Source organism: Branchiostoma floridae, chromosome 4, assembly GCF_000003815.2.
Source record: "Branchiostoma floridae strain S238N-H82 chromosome 4, Bfl_VNyyK, whole genome shotgun sequence".
Lineage (NCBI taxonomy): Eukaryota > Metazoa > Chordata > Leptocardii > Amphioxiformes > Branchiostomatidae > Branchiostoma > Branchiostoma floridae.
Genome location: NC_049982.1, coordinates 11,996,426 through 12,018,133, shown reverse-complemented (window position 1 = coordinate 12,018,133; position 21,708 = coordinate 11,996,426). Strand labels below are relative to the sequence as shown.

The 21,708-nt window shown below is 39.9% G+C and overlaps 4 protein-coding genes across 6 annotated transcripts in view; 2 read left to right on the top strand and 2 right to left on the bottom strand.

Annotated features, from left to right (window-relative positions):
- The window catches only part of LOC118413892 (zinc transporter ZIP13-like), an 11,298-nt gene extending 5,483 nt beyond the window's left edge, over positions 1-5,815 (top strand). Inside the window, exons 3-7 of the mRNA XM_035817496.1 lie at positions 380-534; positions 1,339-1,569; positions 2,094-2,183; positions 2,601-2,784; positions 3,094-5,815. Of these exons, the coding sequence (XP_035673389.1) occupies positions 380-534; positions 1,339-1,569; positions 2,094-2,183; positions 2,601-2,784; positions 3,094-3,266 (833 nt within the window). The 3' untranslated portion in view covers positions 3,267-5,815. The remainder of the gene's footprint in view (positions 1-379; positions 535-1,338; positions 1,570-2,093; positions 2,184-2,600; positions 2,785-3,093) is intronic.
- A 407-nt stretch (positions 5,816-6,222) lies between these two features.
- Positions 6,223-11,643, bottom strand: LOC118413891 (ras-related protein Rab-24-like). Of its 2 annotated transcripts, XM_035817494.1 has the most exons (9): positions 11,193-11,643; positions 10,135-10,203; positions 9,664-9,742; positions 9,339-9,406; positions 9,088-9,187; positions 8,802-8,852; positions 8,288-8,353; positions 8,016-8,060; positions 6,223-7,393 (listed from the first exon to the last, which is right to left on the bottom strand). In XM_035817494.1, exons 1-9 carry the CDS (start codon positions 11,310-11,312, stop codon positions 7,335-7,337), a joined length of 657 nt encoding a protein of 218 aa, XP_035673387.1. In that variant the 5' UTR covers positions 11,313-11,643; the 3' UTR covers positions 6,223-7,334. The 2 variants fall into 2 exon arrangements, with proteins under 2 accessions (XP_035673387.1, XP_035673388.1); XM_035817495.1 differs by lacking the exon at positions 8,016-8,060.
- Positions 11,644-11,775: 132 nt separating this feature from the next.
- Positions 11,776-15,288, top strand: LOC118413890 (probable tRNA(His) guanylyltransferase). The gene is made up of 6 exons (XM_035817493.1): positions 11,776-12,488; positions 12,769-12,945; positions 13,655-13,824; positions 14,068-14,156; positions 14,360-14,467; positions 14,668-15,288. Exons 1-6 carry the CDS (start codon positions 12,385-12,387, stop codon positions 14,833-14,835), a joined length of 816 nt encoding a protein of 271 aa, XP_035673386.1. The 5' UTR covers positions 11,776-12,384; the 3' UTR covers positions 14,836-15,288.
- Positions 15,152-21,660, bottom strand: LOC118413889 (serine/threonine-protein phosphatase 6 regulatory ankyrin repeat subunit C-like). 2 transcript variants are annotated; one of them, XM_035817491.1, is made up of 7 exons: positions 21,433-21,660; positions 20,626-20,723; positions 20,010-20,156; positions 19,057-19,284; positions 17,955-18,167; positions 17,319-17,494; positions 15,152-17,006 (listed from the first exon to the last, which is right to left on the bottom strand). In XM_035817491.1, the coding sequence occupies exons 1-7, from the start codon at positions 21,576-21,578 to the stop codon at positions 16,770-16,772; spliced, it is 1,245 nt and encodes a 414-aa protein (XP_035673384.1). In that variant the 5' UTR covers positions 21,579-21,660; the 3' UTR covers positions 15,152-16,769. The 2 variants fall into 2 exon arrangements, with proteins under 2 accessions (XP_035673384.1, XP_035673385.1); XM_035817492.1 differs by lacking the exon at positions 21,433-21,660 and adding an exon at positions 21,178-21,390.
- Between the last annotated feature and the right edge of the window lie 48 nt (positions 21,661-21,708).

Genomic DNA, 21,708 nt, shown 5'->3' with positions numbered 1-21,708 from the left:
GCTTGGCTTGTACTGTATGGGTCCCAGCAACACTGCAAGAAGTCAATACTGTTGCATTGATGGAAAAGGAGGAGAAAAAGTTTGAAGGATTTTCAGTGAAAAGTAATCTAATCTTAAGCAGATGCCTAAAGTCAAAATTGTAACATTTCTCTAGCTCCTTGTTGCTCATGATGTTAACACCGGGCCCATGGATACTGTCTCGACTGATAGAACGATATTTGTCAGCTGGTGGTCTGGTCTGCTCTGCTCTGATGATATGAGTCTTTTCTTTACAAAGCTCAGGTTTTTACATTCTTAGTATTTTAGGTTTCTCTATTCTGTCAAACCTTGTTTTGCTATAATTGTTATAGTGTACAACATTTGCTAATTCTGTCCCCAGGGGAGGAGAAACATGGACACAACTGGGTGGGGTTGTGGACGATCGCTGGCATCATGTCCTTCCTCATCATGGAGAAAACCTTCACAAACACAGCAGGGGAAGACAAGGCTGACTCAGAGGAGACGTCTGAAGACCACAGGCACACATCCCACCAGGTGACCTTATTTTTTTATATGTATATATTTTAAATCTTTTTAAAAAGCTTTATTGAAAAGTAACAATAATTACATACATTGTGACATCTACATGTACAGCTTCATGACTACATCTACGACTACTGCAGATATACTTTTTACTTTACGTGCTTGTACAAAAATTTGACAGGTGACCTTATGTTCATAAAAAGAACCGACACACAACTACAGCACAATTTCCAATTTGTTTCATATACATTTTAGTAGTATCAATGACAAGAGTCAAAGTCAGGATGTGTCAAGCTGAGAATAGAAACCAACCTTCAACATTGGTTCTGTTGTGAAATTGTAGTTGATAGTTATGGGCACCAGTGCACTGCAGCAGATCAAAACAAAGATGATGGTTTCATTCCCTGAAGTCTAAGTTGAAGGTTTTCTGTCACCTTTATTTGATATATGCTTAGCCTTTAGTACCTACAGGCATGAATGTCTAATAAGTTAGTTATTGCATGTTATCTGTTTTCCCATCACCCCAGGCTCCTAATATAGATCCCCAGGTGGTTCTTGTTTACACAAGCTGATAATTTTATGGCCAGGATGGCATGTTGGCTAGATGGTGTTGATCATTTTTAAGTTGGAGAAAACCTAACCTATGTATTGGTCATTGTCAGGTTTCAGGAAAAGAAATGGAGTAAATTTGCAAAATCTAGGTTCAAAACAGCCAGCCTAATGGAACTAAGATCTACAAACAAGAGTGCATGTTGAAGTTCGTGTACATAGACACATCAGTCACTCTAAAGACAAACCCTGTTCCCTCTCAAACAGGAAAATGGCAGTTTGCCACCTTACCAAGATGTCAGTCAAATCAGGAGGCGGAGTCTCCACGACAAAGACAGCAGTGGGGATAAAAATGGAGAGGTTTTTAAAAATGGTGCCATAACATCATCTAGTCCAGCAGCCAATGGGAAACTAAAGCAGGAGAATGGACCAGTGAATCAGAGTGAGAATAGCAGAAATGATAGAGACAGTGACAATCAACCCAGTCAGCACATCCAGGTCAGTACGCTCTGTGTACTCGTTTTCTTTTCAGCCGCAAATATATTGTATTTTAGGGCTCGAGTGTACAATTGGAAGTACAAAATGAAGGTGTTCCTTTCTTAACTTCCATGTCTATCTCTAAGTGGTGGTATTTTGAGTGTTTATTTTGTTGCCCATGGTGTTTAGGAGTCACTGCCAATTGTTTTGTCTAAGTCTTGAACATGTTAAAGACCACATTTCCTCATGAGGAAAACGTTGTGAACGAATAAGATTCTGAAGATTCTAGGCTTTTCTATGATACCTAGTTCAATTATTTGCATTGTTACTATGTGAGACAATTGCCATCAAACTTAACTATAAGCTGAACATAACTATTCTAATGGAAAAGAAAATGGGAATCCAAGTGAATCAAGAATATTGTGATATAGAAGAAAGTTGCAATTGAAAGGAATTTTAGTTGCATACCCATCATGTAGTTATAAAATGATGATATTACACCTTACAATATGCTAACAGTTCCCACTGCTTCTTTTCTCACATAGATATCAGGTTACCTCAACCTGCTGGCCAACTGTATAGACAACTTCACCCACGGGCTGGCTGTGGGAGGGAGCTTTCTTGTCAGTACAAAGGTAGGGTACTTCTTTACAGGTCCTCTTTATTTCAGCTGCAGTACAAGTCCTTCATTATTTTCTGTAGAGATTCTGTGGCTAGGGACGGCTGTCAATTTCAATGTGTGAATTATCACACATTGACAGCCTTCAATGTGAATTATCACAGAGGACAATTGTTAGAATATGCAGGCCTCAGGTAGAAATTCCAACATTCCATGGAAAATGTAAATGTATCTCCACTCAGATATGTTGGGTCTGTTCCAGATTTGGAAGTATCACATCTGGTGTTACTTCTGGCCTGTGCACCAGTAGAGTAAGCCCTGTCAGTACATTGTATGTAGCTCCTTACTTATGAAAGGTTTCTTTGCTTGATTTGGAAGACAAAACCTCAAAATCTAAATGACAGATTAAATACGCCCACTATCTGGTCCCCAGGTTGGTGTGCTGACGACGCTGGCCATTCTGCTCCATGAGATCCCACATGAGATCGGTGACTTCGCCATCCTGATGCGCGCTGGCTTCTCGAGATGGCGGGCAGCCAAGGCACAGATTATCACAGCGTCTGGCGGCATGTTTGGGACAGCGACGGCACTGTTGGCAGAGTCAGCTGAAGGAGCGGGTAGGTGGCTAGGAACTGTTTAATTCTTGTAAATAAGGCACATGCCCACCGAGCCTCTTTGGCTATTCTGTCAAAAAGTGTGCCAAAAACACAGATAGATTTGATGTGCCAGTGTGCCAACACCTGCACGTTGCCACCAAGAGCTGTAAATTCTTCTTCTTCTCAGTAAACCACTCGAGAGGGGTAAGGTAACATCTTTATGAGCGTATGTTTGTGAGTTCCGTTTATTGTAAAATGAACAAAAAGCAGTTGGCAACTGGCAACTTTATATTTCCATGAACAATCTCCTCTTGCCATGATGTTTTTCAGGAGACAGCACGGCCTGGATCCTGCCCTTCACCTCGGGCGGGTTCATCTACGTTGCCTTGGTTACGGTGGTGCCCGACCTGCTGGAGGAAACGTCAGGCTGGGAGTCCGTCAAACAGGTGGCGATGATGATAGCAGGCATCACCACCATGGGCCTGGTGTCCTGCATCGCATGATACAAACAGAACAATCAGTAGTTGCTTTGTTCATGCTTCTCAATGGGCATTTTAAAAGAGGTTTTAATCCTGTAGTAGCTTATATGGAAACTGATAGAAGACTTACAATCTGAGCTTGACGCGCGACCTTTTTTCACATTGTCAAAGGTGACATAATGTGAAGGACCTTGTCTTTAGGGGGAAATAAAACATAAGATAACTTTACAATTTCCATAAATTGCCAAAGAGGAAGACAGGAATTTGTATCATTGATCTTTCAATGTCTAACTATAAAGGCCATGATGTGCCATAAGTGAAAAGTCAGGAAACAGTGATTTTACAAACTCAGCATCAGCAGAACACGTTTTTGCTGACAGCAGTAGAAAGTTGCACACACACGTGTACAAGAATATGCTTCGTGTGTTCAGGATTTCAAGCCATGTCTAAGATGTCACGCTATTTTTGTCACCACAATGTGTGGAGAACATCTGCAGTGGTATGTTTCTGCAATGCAGATTTTTAGAACTGGTGCAAAGCTCCATGGTTCACTAGCTCTAGATGTATGTTACGGTAGGATCAGCATATTTGGTAGTTCTGGGAACAGTATGTAGCTCTGGGGTGGGAGCAGCTTTTGTGGAAATAGGCAAGCCAAGCTGCTGTGGTCTTCTCAAACTAAAGTGCAATTATACTCTCCAAAAAGACTATTATATATTTTGCTTACTGTGATAAACTTGTAGTGCACTTAGGATGGATACTTCAGGCTGCCTCAAACTTGTTCCTGATGCGGAAGAGTTCAGTGTGCATCGGTCATGTTTGCAAGAGGTGGGGCTATCTCTCTGGTGTCTATCACATATTACATGCCTGGCTGTTACATTAGTATCTGATGATCACAAATGAGAAATAAACACAACTCTTCTTTTGAATTGATTAAGCTATTTAACTGCAAGATATGTAAATTAAAGCTATTTTAACAGTATGGGTATGTTTTTGTATGTTTGTGATTTAGAGGAAGAAGGACCTATAGAGGAAGGGTGATTTCCATGTTATTAATCATGCTGGTGTTTTTTGTGTCCTAGCTTGCTTTTTTTTAATCTGTGATGGGAACACAATGATAAGGTGCTTAGACCATACTAAATTTAGTAATGTCCAACTACTATTCTATTGTATGATATTTAATGCTTCCAATATTTTGGGTTTCATAGGGATGTGTTTGGAAAGGATGCAGTAAAGAATGCCAGACATGAAATTTGTACCAATATAGCTGTAACTAAGTTGATGGTATTGTGCTCATTAATTTGTTACTCATAGGACAATCTGATATTTTTTTTGTTGACATTTAAAAAGACTCAAAACTGATTGTATGCAAATGCAGTAAGCTAACAAGAGGGGGTGTATATTTTTGCTAGACTCAACTGAAAATTAACATCACTTATTGTGACAGGAAACGAAATGTCATACATCATGTAGTTTACTAATATCTGGTAAACTGGTAACCTTGTACCATAAGCTGGTAGACGGAAAATGGGGCATATGATGAGAAGGTCACCTTTTAAAGAATTCTGCAGGTGCTGCGGAGCTTCCAACTTGTGTGCTCCACACTGACAGCTTTTATCTGGTATCAGGTCTGTACATGTGCAGTTAAAACAGTCCACTGAGGCATTCACAGATCTATTTTTCCTCTGGGTTGTAATAATAAGACTGAGAAATAAATTAATGCTATTTAATCAATAAGTGTCAGTGGGTGCTTCTTGTATCTTGTTCCTTTCATATTATGTAATGTTATCTTATGTAAGGTATCTTGGACAATAAGAGATTTGCCATTACATGATGCTGTCAGTGTCGCACATTGATGTAGTGTAGGAGTATACACATGTAAACTGTTGCAAACTTACGGTCTCACGACATCTAGCATGTATTGATGGTACTGCAGCATGTTTACATTGCAAGCTTAACTCGGTTTCTGCTCACAAATATCCAACCAAAAACACTGATTTAAATTAAGGCAAAGGCATGGAAATAAAATCTTGATCACAACTAGCCCAGATTCTTACATTTGCGTTGTGTGGTCGATTTGAAGTCGCCAGGGGAACTGTTTGATGGGCCATTTACCAGGCTATCAACTAGACCTAGTACACACAAAAAACACTCAGACGCATGAAAACCCACCAACATTGGGATAACTTAATCATATTGGTTACATCAATACATTGAAAATGTTAATTCCTTTTCATATTGGCCATGAACAATATGTACATTTCTTGGAAATAATAAAAGCAAAGCTATACTTAAATAGTAAATGTTACGTGACATCTGAGACTGGCAAACGATATGCAAAAAAAATGTGATCTTCACTTTTCTTAGATTTAAAGCCTTTAAACTTAATGTTAAACTAATATAAATGTGTTACTAAACATGTCAGCTTATGCCAAAGTTTTTCAACTTTTACACTAAATTGCATCATTAATAAATTGAATCCACAAAAACAGCAGCATTCCATGTTTCAATATAGATCAAGCACCCAACTCCACAAAATATTAATGATTTCATGATCAGAGGCAAGATGAAAAAAATTTCTGCATAATGCAATGATTAGAAACTTGCAGCCCCTGTATGTTGTTTATCCACAATACATCCATCCGTTACATACTGGCAGGTTCGCTTCATGAAATACAGTTTTGTTTATGCACATGAAATAAAAATACAAGTCATAAAACATAAAAGTACTGTTTACAGTCGACTGTACTACAAGCCCTTGAATACAACAGCAGCATTGCCCTGACATGTACATGTACCTATGCTGTAACATCAACAGGATATGCCTATAATATAACATTCCCCATACATAAGAGCCCACCGGTACACACATGTCCATACAGAGCCCACCGCTCCTACGACACAAGGAGCTTAAACGCTCCTATGACACAAGGAGCTTTATTTTAAATGTTATAAGTTTCATCAATATACACAGCAGCAAAATCATTTCTTCAGCTGGACAGGTGTAACATTTCACATGAGGGTATCTACAAACATGACAGTTTATACCTACAGCAGTTCACAGTCTAAGTTCAATCATCTCTTGAAAGGTGGCAACATTTCTAGTTCCAACAATATATGAAGTAGAAGATTGACAATGAGCTACAAGAACAACTTTGAGAAGGTGTGCAATGACAAAAGTTATTACTTTCCTTACATCTAACCTGTTTACATAGTATCTACCTGTACTACAATATGTGTGAGGTTTCACTGGGAAAGCTAATAGAAATACTTAGACCTGAAAGCTTTACAGGAGTCAAACATCATCAACTGTACAAGAGGTTTCCTTGAAATACAGCTAAAAGTTAAAAAAAAGGCTTTACATCATCCTTTTATACATATCATTTTGCAACAAGGAATTTGATTCTCTAACTAAGCTATTGTATTAGGCAAGCATCTTTTTATCTGATCCCCAATACCATTTTACCATTTTATGTGAAAGCATTTCAAACATAAATTGGACTTAAAGCACTTAAGTCTTACTAATCTGACATCTTACTATTGTGACAGGTTGTTCGGTGTAATATAACCAGCTGCTGCTGCGCCGCATGCCTGCGAAGCTGGTGTGTTACGCCGAACGGCGGTTACACCGGCTATATAGATACAGATACAGAATCTACAAACAGCAGACAGTGGAAAAAAGAATGATCACTGCAATTAACTTGGTGACACCATCCCATAGGAATGATTTGCCAGGCTTTGCTTAAAAGTACCGGGTAAATGAGATAAATCTACATAGCTTTGCTGTGTTAGAGGTAGCAGAGATGGCAAAGGCACATAAAAGACCAATAATCCAGTATTTCACATGGCAGGAGTGTTACGCTGAATGTTATAAAAATCAGCTATCGGTTTCATGATCAGGCATATATAGAGATTGAAAATATTTAGACACAGATCTTTTGAAGACAGCATTTCTTGCAATATAAATCAAGACAGTATCAAGATGCATAACTAAAGGCTTCACTGACAGACCAACCTAAAGAGACCAACATCTCTTGCCACCATTGCTAAAACATAGACATAGGACCTGACTAAAGAGTTGTACAGGGAGATCTCTTATGAACAGCAGCCTCCTCTGGACCTGCCTTGCTCCGTGACTTGGAAGTTCTCTGCATCTGTGCACATGGTACAGGCAAAAAAGCACATTTTCATGACATATAATACAAATATGTACATGTATGTAATATGCAAAATGCAAACACCACCAAGTTTCATTAAAGCATAGCTGCTTTGAGCATAACAGACAGGTACACAAACAATTGTTTACAAAGTAGATCCCGAATGTGTGTTATTTTTCATCCTACAGTCAAGTGCTTACTGTTATACCACATACCTTACGTTTGGGTCAACAAGATAAATGCATTGCTGTAGCATATCTAAGTTTTGCTAGCTGATTGCTGTATCATAATATCGTTTGGATACATAATAATAACCATTGGTGCCAATGCTATTCCAAGCCTACTATGTGAACATTTGTCTCATTTTTTTCTGTTTATTTGTTCTGCCGACTTTGATTGAATCTTAGAGTTCAATGACTGATCAAAGATTGGCTGTTGGAATGACGACATATGATGAGTCTTGACCACTTATAGGACAATAAAACGAGAGGTAAGTACAAACAAATCAAGCAAACATTGCTGAACAGAAAGACCGCTGGGGCAGTGTAGGAATGGGATGAGACCAAGGAGCCTGGAGTGAGATTGTGAAATGTCATATTTATGCCAAACCTGGACTCACCTTTAGAAAGGGAAGTAGAAGGGTATTGAGGGACACTGCTGCAAACTGAACACAAACATGAGTCATGCAGGAAGGGAATGAAATATAGACAGGAAAGCAGGAAATATACATTTTGTATGGATTTAGAAAAAGAAGCAAGTTGTAATGTTAGTGCTGAACAAAGAAAAGAACTTTCAAAATTATGGTAAACAAAGATGGTAAAAGAAAATGCAAAATTGTACGTTGAAATATAAAGACTAGTGTCACAAACATTAACCAATCAACACACTTACTTTGTACTGTTTGTTTATTGGCAGGGTCCCTCGCAAACCCCTCTGCTACTTTCTCAAATAATTCACCTGTTGACAAAAACAACCTTGCGTCAGCAGTGTAATTTTAACATGCAATGGGTATAGTTCTACTCCAGTGAAAGTTACCAAGAAATAAACAGATAAATACAGAAGTTTTTATTACAGAAGTAGTAGTAAGTGGCATGTGGTCTGAAATACTAGTGGAAAAATGGGGCTACAATGTCCGGAGGCGGAGGTTGATGAATCACATGGGTGCACATGTTTTTGTACTGTTGCAGCAATGTACACTAAACCAGAAACTTACTTCTCACAATAGAATCAAACTACAAAGTTATTGTTGTTGCAGTGCTGAAACCTGGTACTTACTGTATGTGATTACACTAAATTATACTGTAGTCCTTTTTAGAAATATCAATGCAAAATTGAATTACAGAAAAGTCCTGGGTACCGATATATGTACACATGTATACAATAATGTACATGTAGGTATACTTACAGACATTAAAGCCTGTTTTACTGGATGTTTCTATGACCTCTGCATGGATTTCTGTGTGGAATGGAATGGGTGAAGTAAGACAGTATATCAAGACAAGAAGCTTAAATAGAATAATCACTTGGCATGAGCAAATACCTTCTACAACACTTGCTACTTTCGAGAATGGAACATTCAAATGAACAGACACAGCACGTTCAAAAATAATATCCTACCATCCAATTAAAAATAGAATATACAAAACAGAGCTCTATTGCTGTCTCAATGCAGAAAATAATAGGATACATACCATCAGCATAGTCTGTTGTCATGTGGTAGTCTACTCTTCTGGCTTTCCTATTTTCTTGTACCAAATCTAGCTTTGTTCCACAAAGATAGACTCTGCAAGCCTAGGAGAACAATATAACATAAACATTCAAGATAAGGTACTGCGTGATGTTGTCAAGCTCGAAGTAAAATTTTCAATTCTACAAATTCATAACCGCCTTATCTTATTTGAATGATCTCTTTATTACCATTTGATTGAATACTTTTTCCTACCTCCTCGTTGTCATTGAGTTCCTTCACCCAAAACTTGGCTCTTTCAAAACTGCCATCATCCGTCAGATCTGTAATAAAGTCAGCTTTGTGTGAAAATTTACAGATACAGCATCTTTACAATATGATTGACACAGTAATTCATATGGCAGCAGCTGATAAAGCTTAAGGCTGTCAGATGTTATATACCTGCCTACCAATACATGTAATAATATTTTTGATAGGAGACCTTCTGTGTCTTGATACAATATATGTTATGCCTCTAGTTACTCAGGCAGAATTGACAGCTACATAACCTTGTCTGTTTTAGATATAAAATGACACGTACCATAGCAGACGACAGCAGCCTTCGCACCACGGTAGTAAATTTTACTCATGGCCTCGTATCTCTCCGAACCTGCTGTGTCCTGGATACAGAATAGAACAGAACAGTTAACATGACTTTCTGTGTTCTGTTACGGTATATATAATTAGATCTAGACTCTAACTTAACTTGATAAAGACAGGGAGATAATGAAGGCTTTCCTTTGCCAAATAGCAGATACTCAAGCAACTGGATATGGCTTTCATTTGGCTTAGCTCTCTGTATACATGTATGTCATGCTTGATTAGGTAATGTTTGTTACTCTTCTGTTCATTTTGTTACTTTTATACCATAATTAGTGCAGAGACTCATTGACATACAGGATACAATTCTTTTATACACCTGGTTGCTAATAATTCATTTTTTTTTCAATGATTGCTCCATTTCAAAGTAACACATGTAAATCAAACATAACCTGAAATAAAACCAACTCACCCAAATCCCTAGTGTGACAATTTTTCCATCAACTTCTACTCTCTTTGCTCCAAAAGCCGCACCTATAGTCTGGGGGTAACATTACATTTATTACACACCTTCAAAATGTCGGACAAACCATTGCTGCAGAGTTTTTGTATCAAGCTACAAAGTAATTACAGTACCTGTAGTGTAATGTTACACGGACAAACAACAACAACAGTACCTGTACCATTCAATGTAACCTTCAAACTGTCACATACATTTCTATGTGTATTGAAAGCCTAATTACTAGTAGACATGCATGTTTGAAGGGCCAATCTATACTGGTTACGACAGTTTTTGGTATATCAGGAACATTCTGTCAACAGCGCCGAAAAAATCACAGGAACAGCCTAATTGGCCTGACAGCATTATTGCAATTTCATTGAAAGAGAATGCAGAACCACAATAGCAACCTTGAACCATGCCAGGCTAAAATTGAAGTGCACTAACAACAGTAATCAAATCTTGGGCCCAGAATAAATGGGCGATTGTCTGTTAATGAGATAAGACAAAACGATCACCCCAAGTCCCATCTCATCCAATAACAGAACCAATCGGTTATGTCATTACAACTGTAACAATAAGTTGGCACAGGTCAGCGCATATAGACATACTAGTATCAAGCACATGTTTCTCCTGCATTAAAACAATAGCAACACTACTGTTTCATTTTCACATTTCGAATACTTGTTTAAAAAATCACACAAAATCTTGTCCGTCATTACGAATGTGGTTCCAACTGTATTATTACTAGGTTAATGTTAATTCTATGGTTAGGTAAGAAAACGCTGCCTGCAAAGGAGGGGGTTCAAATTACTTAATTAGGCCATAAATGATATTGAAATTTTGAAAGTTGCGATAGCACCTTAACTATGCATTTATTTCTATAAACACTAGTAGCAGAGAGATATCTTAAGTTAATGACATACATAACTATATATCAAAGGGACCATGTAAGAAATACAAAGTAAAAAATAACTACATTTTGTCATATGCTAGTAGCAAATGTAATCTAGTATCTATATGTCACTCACATTTTGGTAAGGCATTTCCGCGTTGAATCTGTCGTGTAGGTACCGTTCTACGAGCGAGGTTTTGCCTCCGTACGCCTTCCCGAGGAGCACCACTTTACAGTCCACCCTGCTACCCGCCATGTTCACTCCCAGTCCGCGGAACAGTCACGATCACGCCGCGGATCGAAGGCGGATTCCAGAAGCGATCACACCCTACTTCATTGACTTTGTCCCTAGACAGACTCTTGGCAATTTTTTGACGAACTATTTTTGCTCGATCACTTACACTCCAGGTCCTAGGCAGTATGCCGGGTGATTCGCTAGCATACTCGAAGAAATAAAGTCATCAGGTTTCCCACGATACCAACTTTATAAGCTGGAAAATGTTTTAAAACCAACAAATCATACAAGACTCTTCCTGACAAACATAAACATTTCACACATGACCTATTCACCTTTGATCCCAGGTCAATTTCTCAACAAACCAATGGGAATCGCTATCACAAATGACGTCTGGAAAATCCTCATGACGGACATGTTATTGAAACCATGATTGGTTACTTTTTCAATTCCCATCATTCTTTGGACAAAATGGCTGCGCCCAGGTATATTTTCAGGCGGTTTCTCACAAATCAGATTCAGGTTTAGTACTTTTTCGTGAGCAGACGAGATCCACGTTACTCAGGCGGCAAAAAAGGGAGCATACAAACCGTAGTATTTTGGGACTATTTTTGTCGTGTAAATTTCACGTTTGCGGTGGAGCAGACTTGAATAATTTTTTTCGCACCCTCTTTGGCTCTGTTACTTATCTGTTATCATACTTTTCTAAGGTATCAGCTAGCTAGTTAGCTAGCTTCTCAGGCGCTCCGGTCGATTGGATATTTGTGAGGATCAAAGTCAAGTTGCAACGAGAGTACAATTTTGCCAAGGATTTCAACCCAGACTTTCTTCCCAATCTTTGATGTCTTCATGAAAAACTTGAGGATTTAAAAAGTATTCAACAGCCTTTTCCTTGCACACACCACTGACCATACCTGCAAAAACTCTGATCCTGCAACCAAAAGCAAACACTAGATGTGTACCATTACGGCTCATCTGCAACTTAACACATAGGGTCAACAAAAACAGCATCTACCCCTGTATAATACAGAGAGGTGAAAGTCTAGGTAATCACGTCCAAGTATTGAAATATTTTAGTTTCTCGACATCAGTGATGGCAAAGAGCAAATTTGAGTACGTCCGACAGTTTGAGACACAGGATCCTTGTCTACCCAACACCTGGATTGTGATCCGACTGGATGGTCGGAATTTTCACAGGTACGTAGTGGCAAAAGTGATTACAAGATCAAGTTCTTCCATCTCAACTGGACCCATATACAGACCAGGAGTGGGGCTTGACTGAATGAAACGAATGGACAAAGCCTAATGTCTTCTCGATAGCTAATACAATGAAGTACAATAAAGTTTTGCTACCACTTGCTTGAATGGCTGCTGTTTACCACGAGGGAGTCATTTGTTCTTAGCCCATTAAAAAGAATGTATTTCTTAACCTCCTTGTTCTTACAGATAACCCAAGAGTGGTTTGTGTTTTCCACAGATTTTCCACAGATCATGGCTTCACCAAGCCAAATGATGAGCGAGCTCTGCAACTGATGAACAGAGCTGCTGAGACTGTCATGAATGATTTCAGAGACATTGTCATCTCGTATGGACAGAGTGACGAGTTTAGCTTTGTTCTGAAGAAATCCACAATGCTTTACAGCAGAAGGGCCAGGTGAGCACATGTGCATTCAGTCATGACAGCCAAAAGCTTGTCTCTCTGTAACAGTGTGGTTCTAGCGCTGCCAACTGAACACGCCAACAGCTCTTGAGCTTTTGGTGTTGTGGTTAGCACGTTGGATTTGTGATCCAGCTGCCCGGGTTCGGCGCGGGTTCGAATCCCGGGAGTGGGGATGTTGTTTCTTTCTGTTCTTACTCGCCCCTCTGGTTGTTTCACTGGTTCCCACACCGGGAATCGAACCCGGGCCTTGGTGGTGAGAGCGCCAAATCCTAACCACTAGACCATATAGTGTAACAGTGGTGTTTAATTAAGTACTGCCTATTGTCCTTGCCCAAGGGCACTAGTGCTTTTGTGGTGACGGTGATAGCGTTCGTGATTTGTGATCTGCCGACCCCGGTTCGATTCCGGGTAGGGGGCATGTTGTTTCTTTCTGTTCTTACTCGCCCCTCTGGTTGTTTCATCTCTATAGTCCTGTAGGCAAACACAATTCTTGCTGTTACTCGTGTAGTACAGTTAGGGTTAGTCTGGTTTAGATTTTCCATATTAATGTTACTTGTTGAAAGTTAGACATGCAGGTAATAACAATAGATAAGATATGCCAATTAGCAGTTACTCAAGCAACTGGATATGATTTTGGAAACGGTCAGACATTATATGACCTATCGTCAGTATCACTACATACATGGTATCTGTTCCTGTGCAGTAAGCTGATGACCCACATCGTGTCACAGTTCTCATCTTCATACGTGTTCCACTGGGCTCAACACTTCCCTGATCAGCCCCTGCAGTACCCACCTGGCTTTGATGGGCGTGTCATCCTGTATCCTAGCAACAAGAACCTCAGGGACTACCTCAGCTGGAGGCAAGCAGACTGTGAGTACCAATCTTGTTTTGACATAAAATCTATGCAACTATACTAGTAAACCTGGCTGTATGTATCAGCTGAACTAACAAATAAATAAATAAACCTTCTTTTTTTTCAAGAATAAATAAATATTTTACTGCATAGTGTGGATGTGAGTTGTAAGATGTTCTGCAGGATAATGCAAGATCTGCAACAAAAATGTAAGTTACAATAGTTGGATAACAGGTTTGACTTTTTGTTTTTTCTTGCAGGCCACATAAACAACTTGTACAACACCTGTTTCTGGGCACTAGTACAACAAGGAGGAATGACAAACAAGCAGGCAGAGGAGAGAATACGGGTATATAAACTGATTAAGACAGTAAAATTACCTATATATTAAAATTGTGCATTTTTCCTGTTTTGGAGGTCTTGGTACATGTTTCTAATCATTTTGAAGGACAACATGGAAAAGAACACAAATTTGTCTTTCTCTTTTAGCTTAATTCATTTAGTACATTCAGGTACACAGTTCATGATCGGGGTTGAATTTTTTTCTTTCAGCACACATTTTCTGCTGACAAGAATGAGATTTTGTTCTCAGAGTTTGGGATCAATTATAACAATGAACCAGAGATATACAAGAAAGGCACAGTTCTTGTGTGGAAGAGGGTGAGTTGAAGGCATTTCACTGTGTTTATGGTTTGTCTTTCTAAAAATATTTCAATTTAAGGTGCAGGCAAGTAGGGGCCTTTGGCATGGATGAAACATATACAGTATATCAAGGTTGTAAGTACTTGGTTTGGTTAATTTCAGTGGCACTTTCTACTCACTGGAACACAGGTATGATACCTTTGCGTTGCACCCCTCAGGTGGAGGAGACAGTGATGAAAACGTGCCGGACTGAAGAGGACCCCGTAGAACGTCCAAGGGAAGTCACTAAACTACGAAAGAAAGCTGTGCCTCTTCATACAGACATTATAGGGGATGTGTTCTGGGAAGAACACCCTGATATACTGGAAGAGGAATGTTTTGGATAGGAAGGATTTCCTGCTGGTTTGGAAACAAAGAAGACATACATGGACAATTATCCTGGGTACTGGGATGTTCCCCAGGTACAAATGTATTACTCCTCCAAATTAAATGTCCAAATAAAGAACTGTATAAAAATGCTTAACTTTATGTAAGGGTTACATACTTTTATCTTAAGTATGTCCTCACTTCTAAGGTGTTACTATTTGTAGATTTACATAACTTTTTATAAAAAATACATTCTACCACGTACTGCAAGGATTTTTCACCAGGACTGACAAAAATGACACACAAAAAGCCCACATACATAAGACTATGACCTGAACCTTATATTTATTTGTACAGCGTCACACACTACCAAGTTTAACACTACTGGAATGTATTTTCAAATACAAGATTGGCTCAAGTCACTTTTCACTGGTCACATCAAATAAAAGATGTAACAATTCTGTAGCAGTTCATACAGTCTCTCCTGTAGTACATGTACAAGAAATGTAGAAATACGAGCACATTGGTAGTAAAGGTCTAGATTCTAGAATGAAATGGTACTGTGTCATTTAGTATCTCACTGCGGGGTTTGTTCACTGCGGCACTGTTGTGTTATTGTCTCTGATGTTTTATAACTTAGATATTGTGTAATACATAAAAGTCTTAAAAGACAACAAAGTACACAAAAATTCGTTTTTGAATCATCTCATGAGCTGTGTTGGATTCCTTAAGCTCATGGGGCCTATCAATTTACAGCAATGAACAAAATTTGATTTTAAATGGCATACAATTTCAAGGGTTGGTTTAATCATATCAACTACATGGTAAGTACTAGAAATTGCATTCAGAAAGGGTTAGGCAGGATCTTTTGGCATGATGAATGGGTAGAACAATCACTTGTAGTACTTGTGAGATGGTAAATATGACGAGTACAAAACTAGTATATATTTGACCAATCCCCTACTTTAAAAAAAACCTTACAACAAAGGTACATACTGCAATCCTGTTGATAGCATATTTTTAAGTCTCATCATTGACACAGTATATGAAGCTATGTCCACACACCTGGTACCTGGTACCTGGTACAGTATAATAACTAATATTCTATACAAGGGTACTGTTTGACTTGGATCCAAGCACATTACTAACTATTATCATAAATGAACAGCGGAAGCAATATTACAGCAAGCTTTGTACAAATATACAATATACAGCAACACCCTGCTAAGGATAGGGGTATAACAAGAATGCACATCACCAATATTTTCCGTATGTGAAGTAACTAACTTTGTATATTGCATCATGAAGATGAATCCTCTGGAAGAAGATGTAGAAAGAAGAAAAAGGACTGTAACTGCTTTGTACTGGAAGCTAACACCTACTTCTGACTACTACATTAATCTGTGGCCTACAGTTTATCAACTTGCCACTTATAACAAACAACTAGGGACTGATTAATGGATGTGTACTACACCACAGCATCTACATGTATGTCATTTGACACTTGGGCTGAAAGTGCTTGAAGTCTGTCATACCTGTAACTGTTTTGGGGAAAGAGATAAACACTAGTTATATTTGTCAGTTAGAGAGAACATATACATAAGTAAATAAATATAATTGCACTAGACCAAGAGACCCATAGCTCACCTACTTCACCCAAGCATTAGCCTTACCTTCAACACTTTGGTTCATAAATTTCCACATTTTTTTGCAGACAGGGATACCCTTCTCTTCACAGATTTCAAAATATATTACCATTGGTAACAGTTTGGTAACTCAATCACTGATACAATGTAGATTTTTAAGCACAATAAAGGGGTAGGTAGGTGTATCATTTTTATTGCAAATTTGAAGATCACTGACTGATCCAGTGTAACACTTGGAAAGAAAGAAAATAATGTACTATGCAACAGTTCTTTCATATTCGTTTCTAGGCCTCCACCACGTCAAACTGTTATGTCAGAAGTAACAAATAGTCCTTCAGTGTGGAAGGGATGGGGAGTTCTGAGACTCTTCGCAGGCCGAACTGTCCGAGCGCCGAGCGGATCACGCAGCGAGCGAGGTGCTGGAGGTTACGAGGCGACCGTGTCATGTCCTCCAGCCACGCCCTTTTCTGTGCCGGGATGGGCGGGGCAAAGAAGTCTGGTGCCAGGTATTTCCGTGAGATCATCGGCTGGGTGTCGGCTACAGACTGAGGGAGAACGGGATACAACATGAAGGTGTTGTGCTAATCTAGCCCATTCCACTGCAAACCATGCATACAGTTAACAGACAACCTCCACAAATCAATTACCTACCTTATAAGTGATTTATGCCACTAGCTAGCAATGATTTCCTGACACACATGCAACAATTTACAATAAACATTAGAATAATTTTCAATGAACAAAATCAACTGCATACAAGTTTTTGTTGAATCCACTTGACCTTAACCTAACAATCATGCCATCCACATGTACATCTCCTGTTGTAAGGTCAGTGTCCCAGCCACTCAAACATGTACCTGTAGTATTGTCATGTCAGTGTCTCGACTCTTGAGTTCTGATGTGATGAGGGGACCGCTCTTTTTGTGCAGCAGTTCAGGCTTGGCTCCGTACGCGATCAGCAGCTCTCCCAGCTCAGGGCGTCGCTGGCCGCGGAAGCCGTCCGTGAAACAGGCAAAGAACAAAGGGTAGGCACCTGTAAAAACATTGGATGTTGTATGTTACATGTAATAATAGAATGCTAAATGGCATTCAATACAATGCAGTATGGCCATATAACACAACAAAAAAAAGCACCTTACAATTTATACACAACAAATACAAGTACACGGACTTCAATTTGTCAATGGCAATGCTGCTTTGGGACTGAATTCTTGATTCTGTGTTCATTGATAGCCATTTTATATCATAATTGTTCCATTTGTTCTTTGATTTCACTTCATTCATGTTACTTTCTACTGGGGCTATTGATATTATCAAATGTATTTGTTTGATTTTATTTTTTATTCATATTTCTTTAAATTGTTATGCCATTATCTGAGGAGCTGGTCTTGTAGAGGAGCATCTTTGTTTCTTTTGCCAGATTTGTACCATATTTGTTTTAATGTGTTTTAATGTGTAAAGCTGAATAGATGAGATGAGTGTAGTGAGCGTACCTGCGGTTGTGGGCAGGTTGACGTCTGTGTTGTACCCCAGGGTCAGCATGTCCTTGACCATGGCCATGGAGAACTTGTCGGTGTGGAACACAGCACAGTGGAACGGGGAGTGACCAGAGGAGTTCATGGCGTTGGCGTCAGAACCGTGCCTCAGCAGAGCGCGCACTGCGTCCGACATACCATGTCTCACACTCTCATGTAGCGGTGTCTCCTCTAGATTGGAAATATTTTGGTTTTTGAAAAAAGGGAAAATAATACAAACACTTTTTTCTTACATCCATACAAGCAAGTCTTGCTACTGGGTAAATTCACACAATGGATTGCATCAAAATTTTTGTGCACGTTGTCATAAGAGTTTACGTAAAAAAATAAAACAATACCCTATGAAGTAAACCTTAGTCTTTAGCAATGCATAACAATGTCTTGTGGTTCAAGATTGTATTCATGAAGCAAGGTCTACAGAAAAAAGTACCATTCTACCAGTATGCAAAGTATTCCCATTTTACCTGTCTGGTTCACAGGTGTCCTATCTTACCTGTCTGGTACACAGGTGTCCTATCTTACCTGTCTGGTACACAGGTAGAGACAGTATGTTCCATCTTACCTGTCTGGTACACAGGTAGAGACAGTATGTCCCATCTTACCTGTCTGGTACACAGGTGTCCTATCTTACCTGTCTGGTACACAGATAGAGACAGTAAGTCCCATCTTACCTGTCTGGTACACAGGTAGAGACAGTAAGTCCCATCTTACCTGTCTGGTACACAGGTAGAGACAGTAAGTCCCATCTTACCTGTCTGGTACACAGGTAGAGACAGTAAGTCCCATCTTACCTGTCTGGTACACAGGTAGAGACAGTAAGTCCCATCTTACCTGTCTGGTACACAGGTAGAGACAGTATGTCCCATCTTACCTGTCTGGTACACAGGTAGAGACAGCATGTCCCATCTTACCTGTCTGGTACACAGGTAGAGACAGTAAGTCCCATCTTACCTGTCTGGTACACAGGTAGAGACAGTATGTCCCATCTTACCTGTCTGGTACACAGGTAGAGACAGTATGTCCCATCTTACCTGTCTGGTACACAGGTGTCCCATCTTACCTGTCTGGTACACAGGTAGAGACAGTATGTCCCTGCCCATGGCGTTCTGCAGGTGTGTGAGGACTCCCTTCTCGCTCTGCCTGTAGCTGGAGATGTACAGACTGGTCCTGCCCAGCTCGTCCTGGGATTTGTAGTCGGCGCCGTTGATGATCAGCTCGCGGATACAGTCCACGTGGTCGTTTGTGGCTGCCAGATGCAGGGGCGTGGTGCCGCCGGGGTGTGGGTACGCTGTTAACACATGTAAGTCCTATTATGTCATACCTGTGACGCGAACACGTTCCATATGGGTGTTCCGGACCGTGTGATAACTTCTGTATCACACAGGCTCGAAGTTTGTATCACACAGGCTTCCTTCGAGTAAATCAAACCATTTCGAGTGGGCCGAGTGCGACACGGTTGGCGAATACCTGATTCGGACGTTGGAACATTAATTGCTGTTGTTACACATTTTTTGGTCGAGGGTACCAATTTGTTCAACTTCGGCACATTTCGCATCAAAACATGGGTTTTCCAGGTGGGTATGACATCAATAAAATACAACACAGTGTATTCCGCATCACCCTAGGTCTCAGCCCTCCCGCGGTTGGGATCACCCTCCGGCCTTCGGGCGATCCTTCCTGTGGTCGGGCTGGTACCTCGGGTGATACGGAATACACCGCGTTGTATTCTATATGTATCACCCTGATGCTGCATGACTGTTCCCAAAATTGAGGTGTTCCAAAACTTACAACAAAAGGGACTTCCAAAATTATACATACATCATACTACCTCATATGTAGATGGTCATCCCTTATGCATATGTTTATAACCATGCATTCATGACTGGAAATAACCAGCTTAAAAAGTGTACCTTTAAAAGTTTAGGTAGATGATCTCATCAGAGGAAAACTATTTCCTTCACATACCAGTTCTACATGCGCTCAGTTTATAGTCAAATGTAATGCATGTCTTACCTGTATAGGCCCCAGGTTTGGAGTACTTGGTTCCCTTGTTAGGGTCAGCTCCTGCCTCCAGCAGAGCGTGCAGACACTGGACATGTCCACCCTCCCCTGCCAGGTGCACAGCTGTCACGTCAAACCGGTCGCAGGTGTTCACATCAGCTGAAAGGACATCACACATTGACGGGGTACATCCTCCACTCTGTTTGTATACTACATGTACCTGCATACCATCTTCAGTCAAGTAAGGAGTCACTCGGACTGATCTAATCACTCTAGTTCTACTTGTCATTCTAGTATTTTATTTTTTCTAATCTCAAAACTGAGAGTACAGATTGTATCATCAATCAACACTAACAAAAGCTTATACACAATTGTAAACAATCTTCCACATTTTAAAAAAAGCTTTCTATAAAGCTCAATACAAAGATCGTTGAGTCTTGGTTCTTGGTGTGATTTAAAAATAAGGACAGATATATATGTAGTTGACCTACCTGCATGTAGGTTCCGGAAGTGCGACCTAGGTTTTGGGTCATTAAAACTTGAGACGGATCAGAGGACTGATCGAAAGCTTGTTGGTAAGCGCTTTATCTTGTGTACGGATATAAAGTCTTAAAAACTGTATCATTACCTGCATGTTGTATGAGTACCCTGACGCAGTCGGCATGTCCAAACTTTGCGGCTTCTTGCAGGGGTGTCAGGTAGTTCTGAGATGCGTAGAACAGAGTTCTGTACAACAGGAAAAAACACAACATCATGTCATCCAGTCTGCCATCCACATACAGTTGTATTGTTGATGTTGGAACAAGAGTGAAATATAATTGACTATAGTCAAGTCAAGTCATATTGACTATAACCTCCTTGATTGAAAGCACGAAAGCTCAAACTCCTTGCTCAAACCACCTTGTTTCAAGGTAATGACTCCAACTACTGAATATGTAAGACGTTTTTTAGGGGATGTTGTAGAGATAGATCAAGGTTTATCAGTTGTTTGCAACCTAAAAATCTATCAATGGAAATTTATAGCAGCAAGAATCGCGATTAGGTTAGTATTTTTAATCAACAGCTTTATCAATGTCAAGTACACACATCACATTACAACGTCACATAACATAGAACATAATCTTTTGCTTGTGACTTTTGCCTGTGCTGTTGAACTTGAAGACATCAGATGCAGACATACGTGTCACGAGTGTGGAATTTTCCACTAGAAATGTCGACCTGGAGCTGCATATGCGCCAAATATGAAAGTAGAGTCTTCACACAGCGGTTTTAGTAAAAACATGCATTGACAGAAAGCTCAACTCTCATCAAATTCACAGCTGGATGATTAAAAGGGAGTCACGCCCCCGCTGCAAGACTTTCTCATGGGCTTCTGTCTGCCGCCCCCCTCCCCTTTAAAACCATTCATACGATGTTTTGACCGATGAAATGCGACCTGTTGAATTCTTCTGCATCCACGGACGCGCCAACTTTCAGCAGATTCCTGATGACTGAGCCTTCCCCCTTCCTTGAAGCCTCCACAAGTTGCCTTCCGAGTGAAATTTGCCGTTGCCGTTCCTGTTCACGGTCACGGAAAGCCATATTTTTGGCGACTCCGCTGCAGACGGGTTGGAACCACGCTCAAAAACGCCGCCTGACGGAAATTTATTAGCAATGCAGCAATATTATTGACCGTGCAACAGTGACCTCTGGCGGCTGAAACAAATATTAC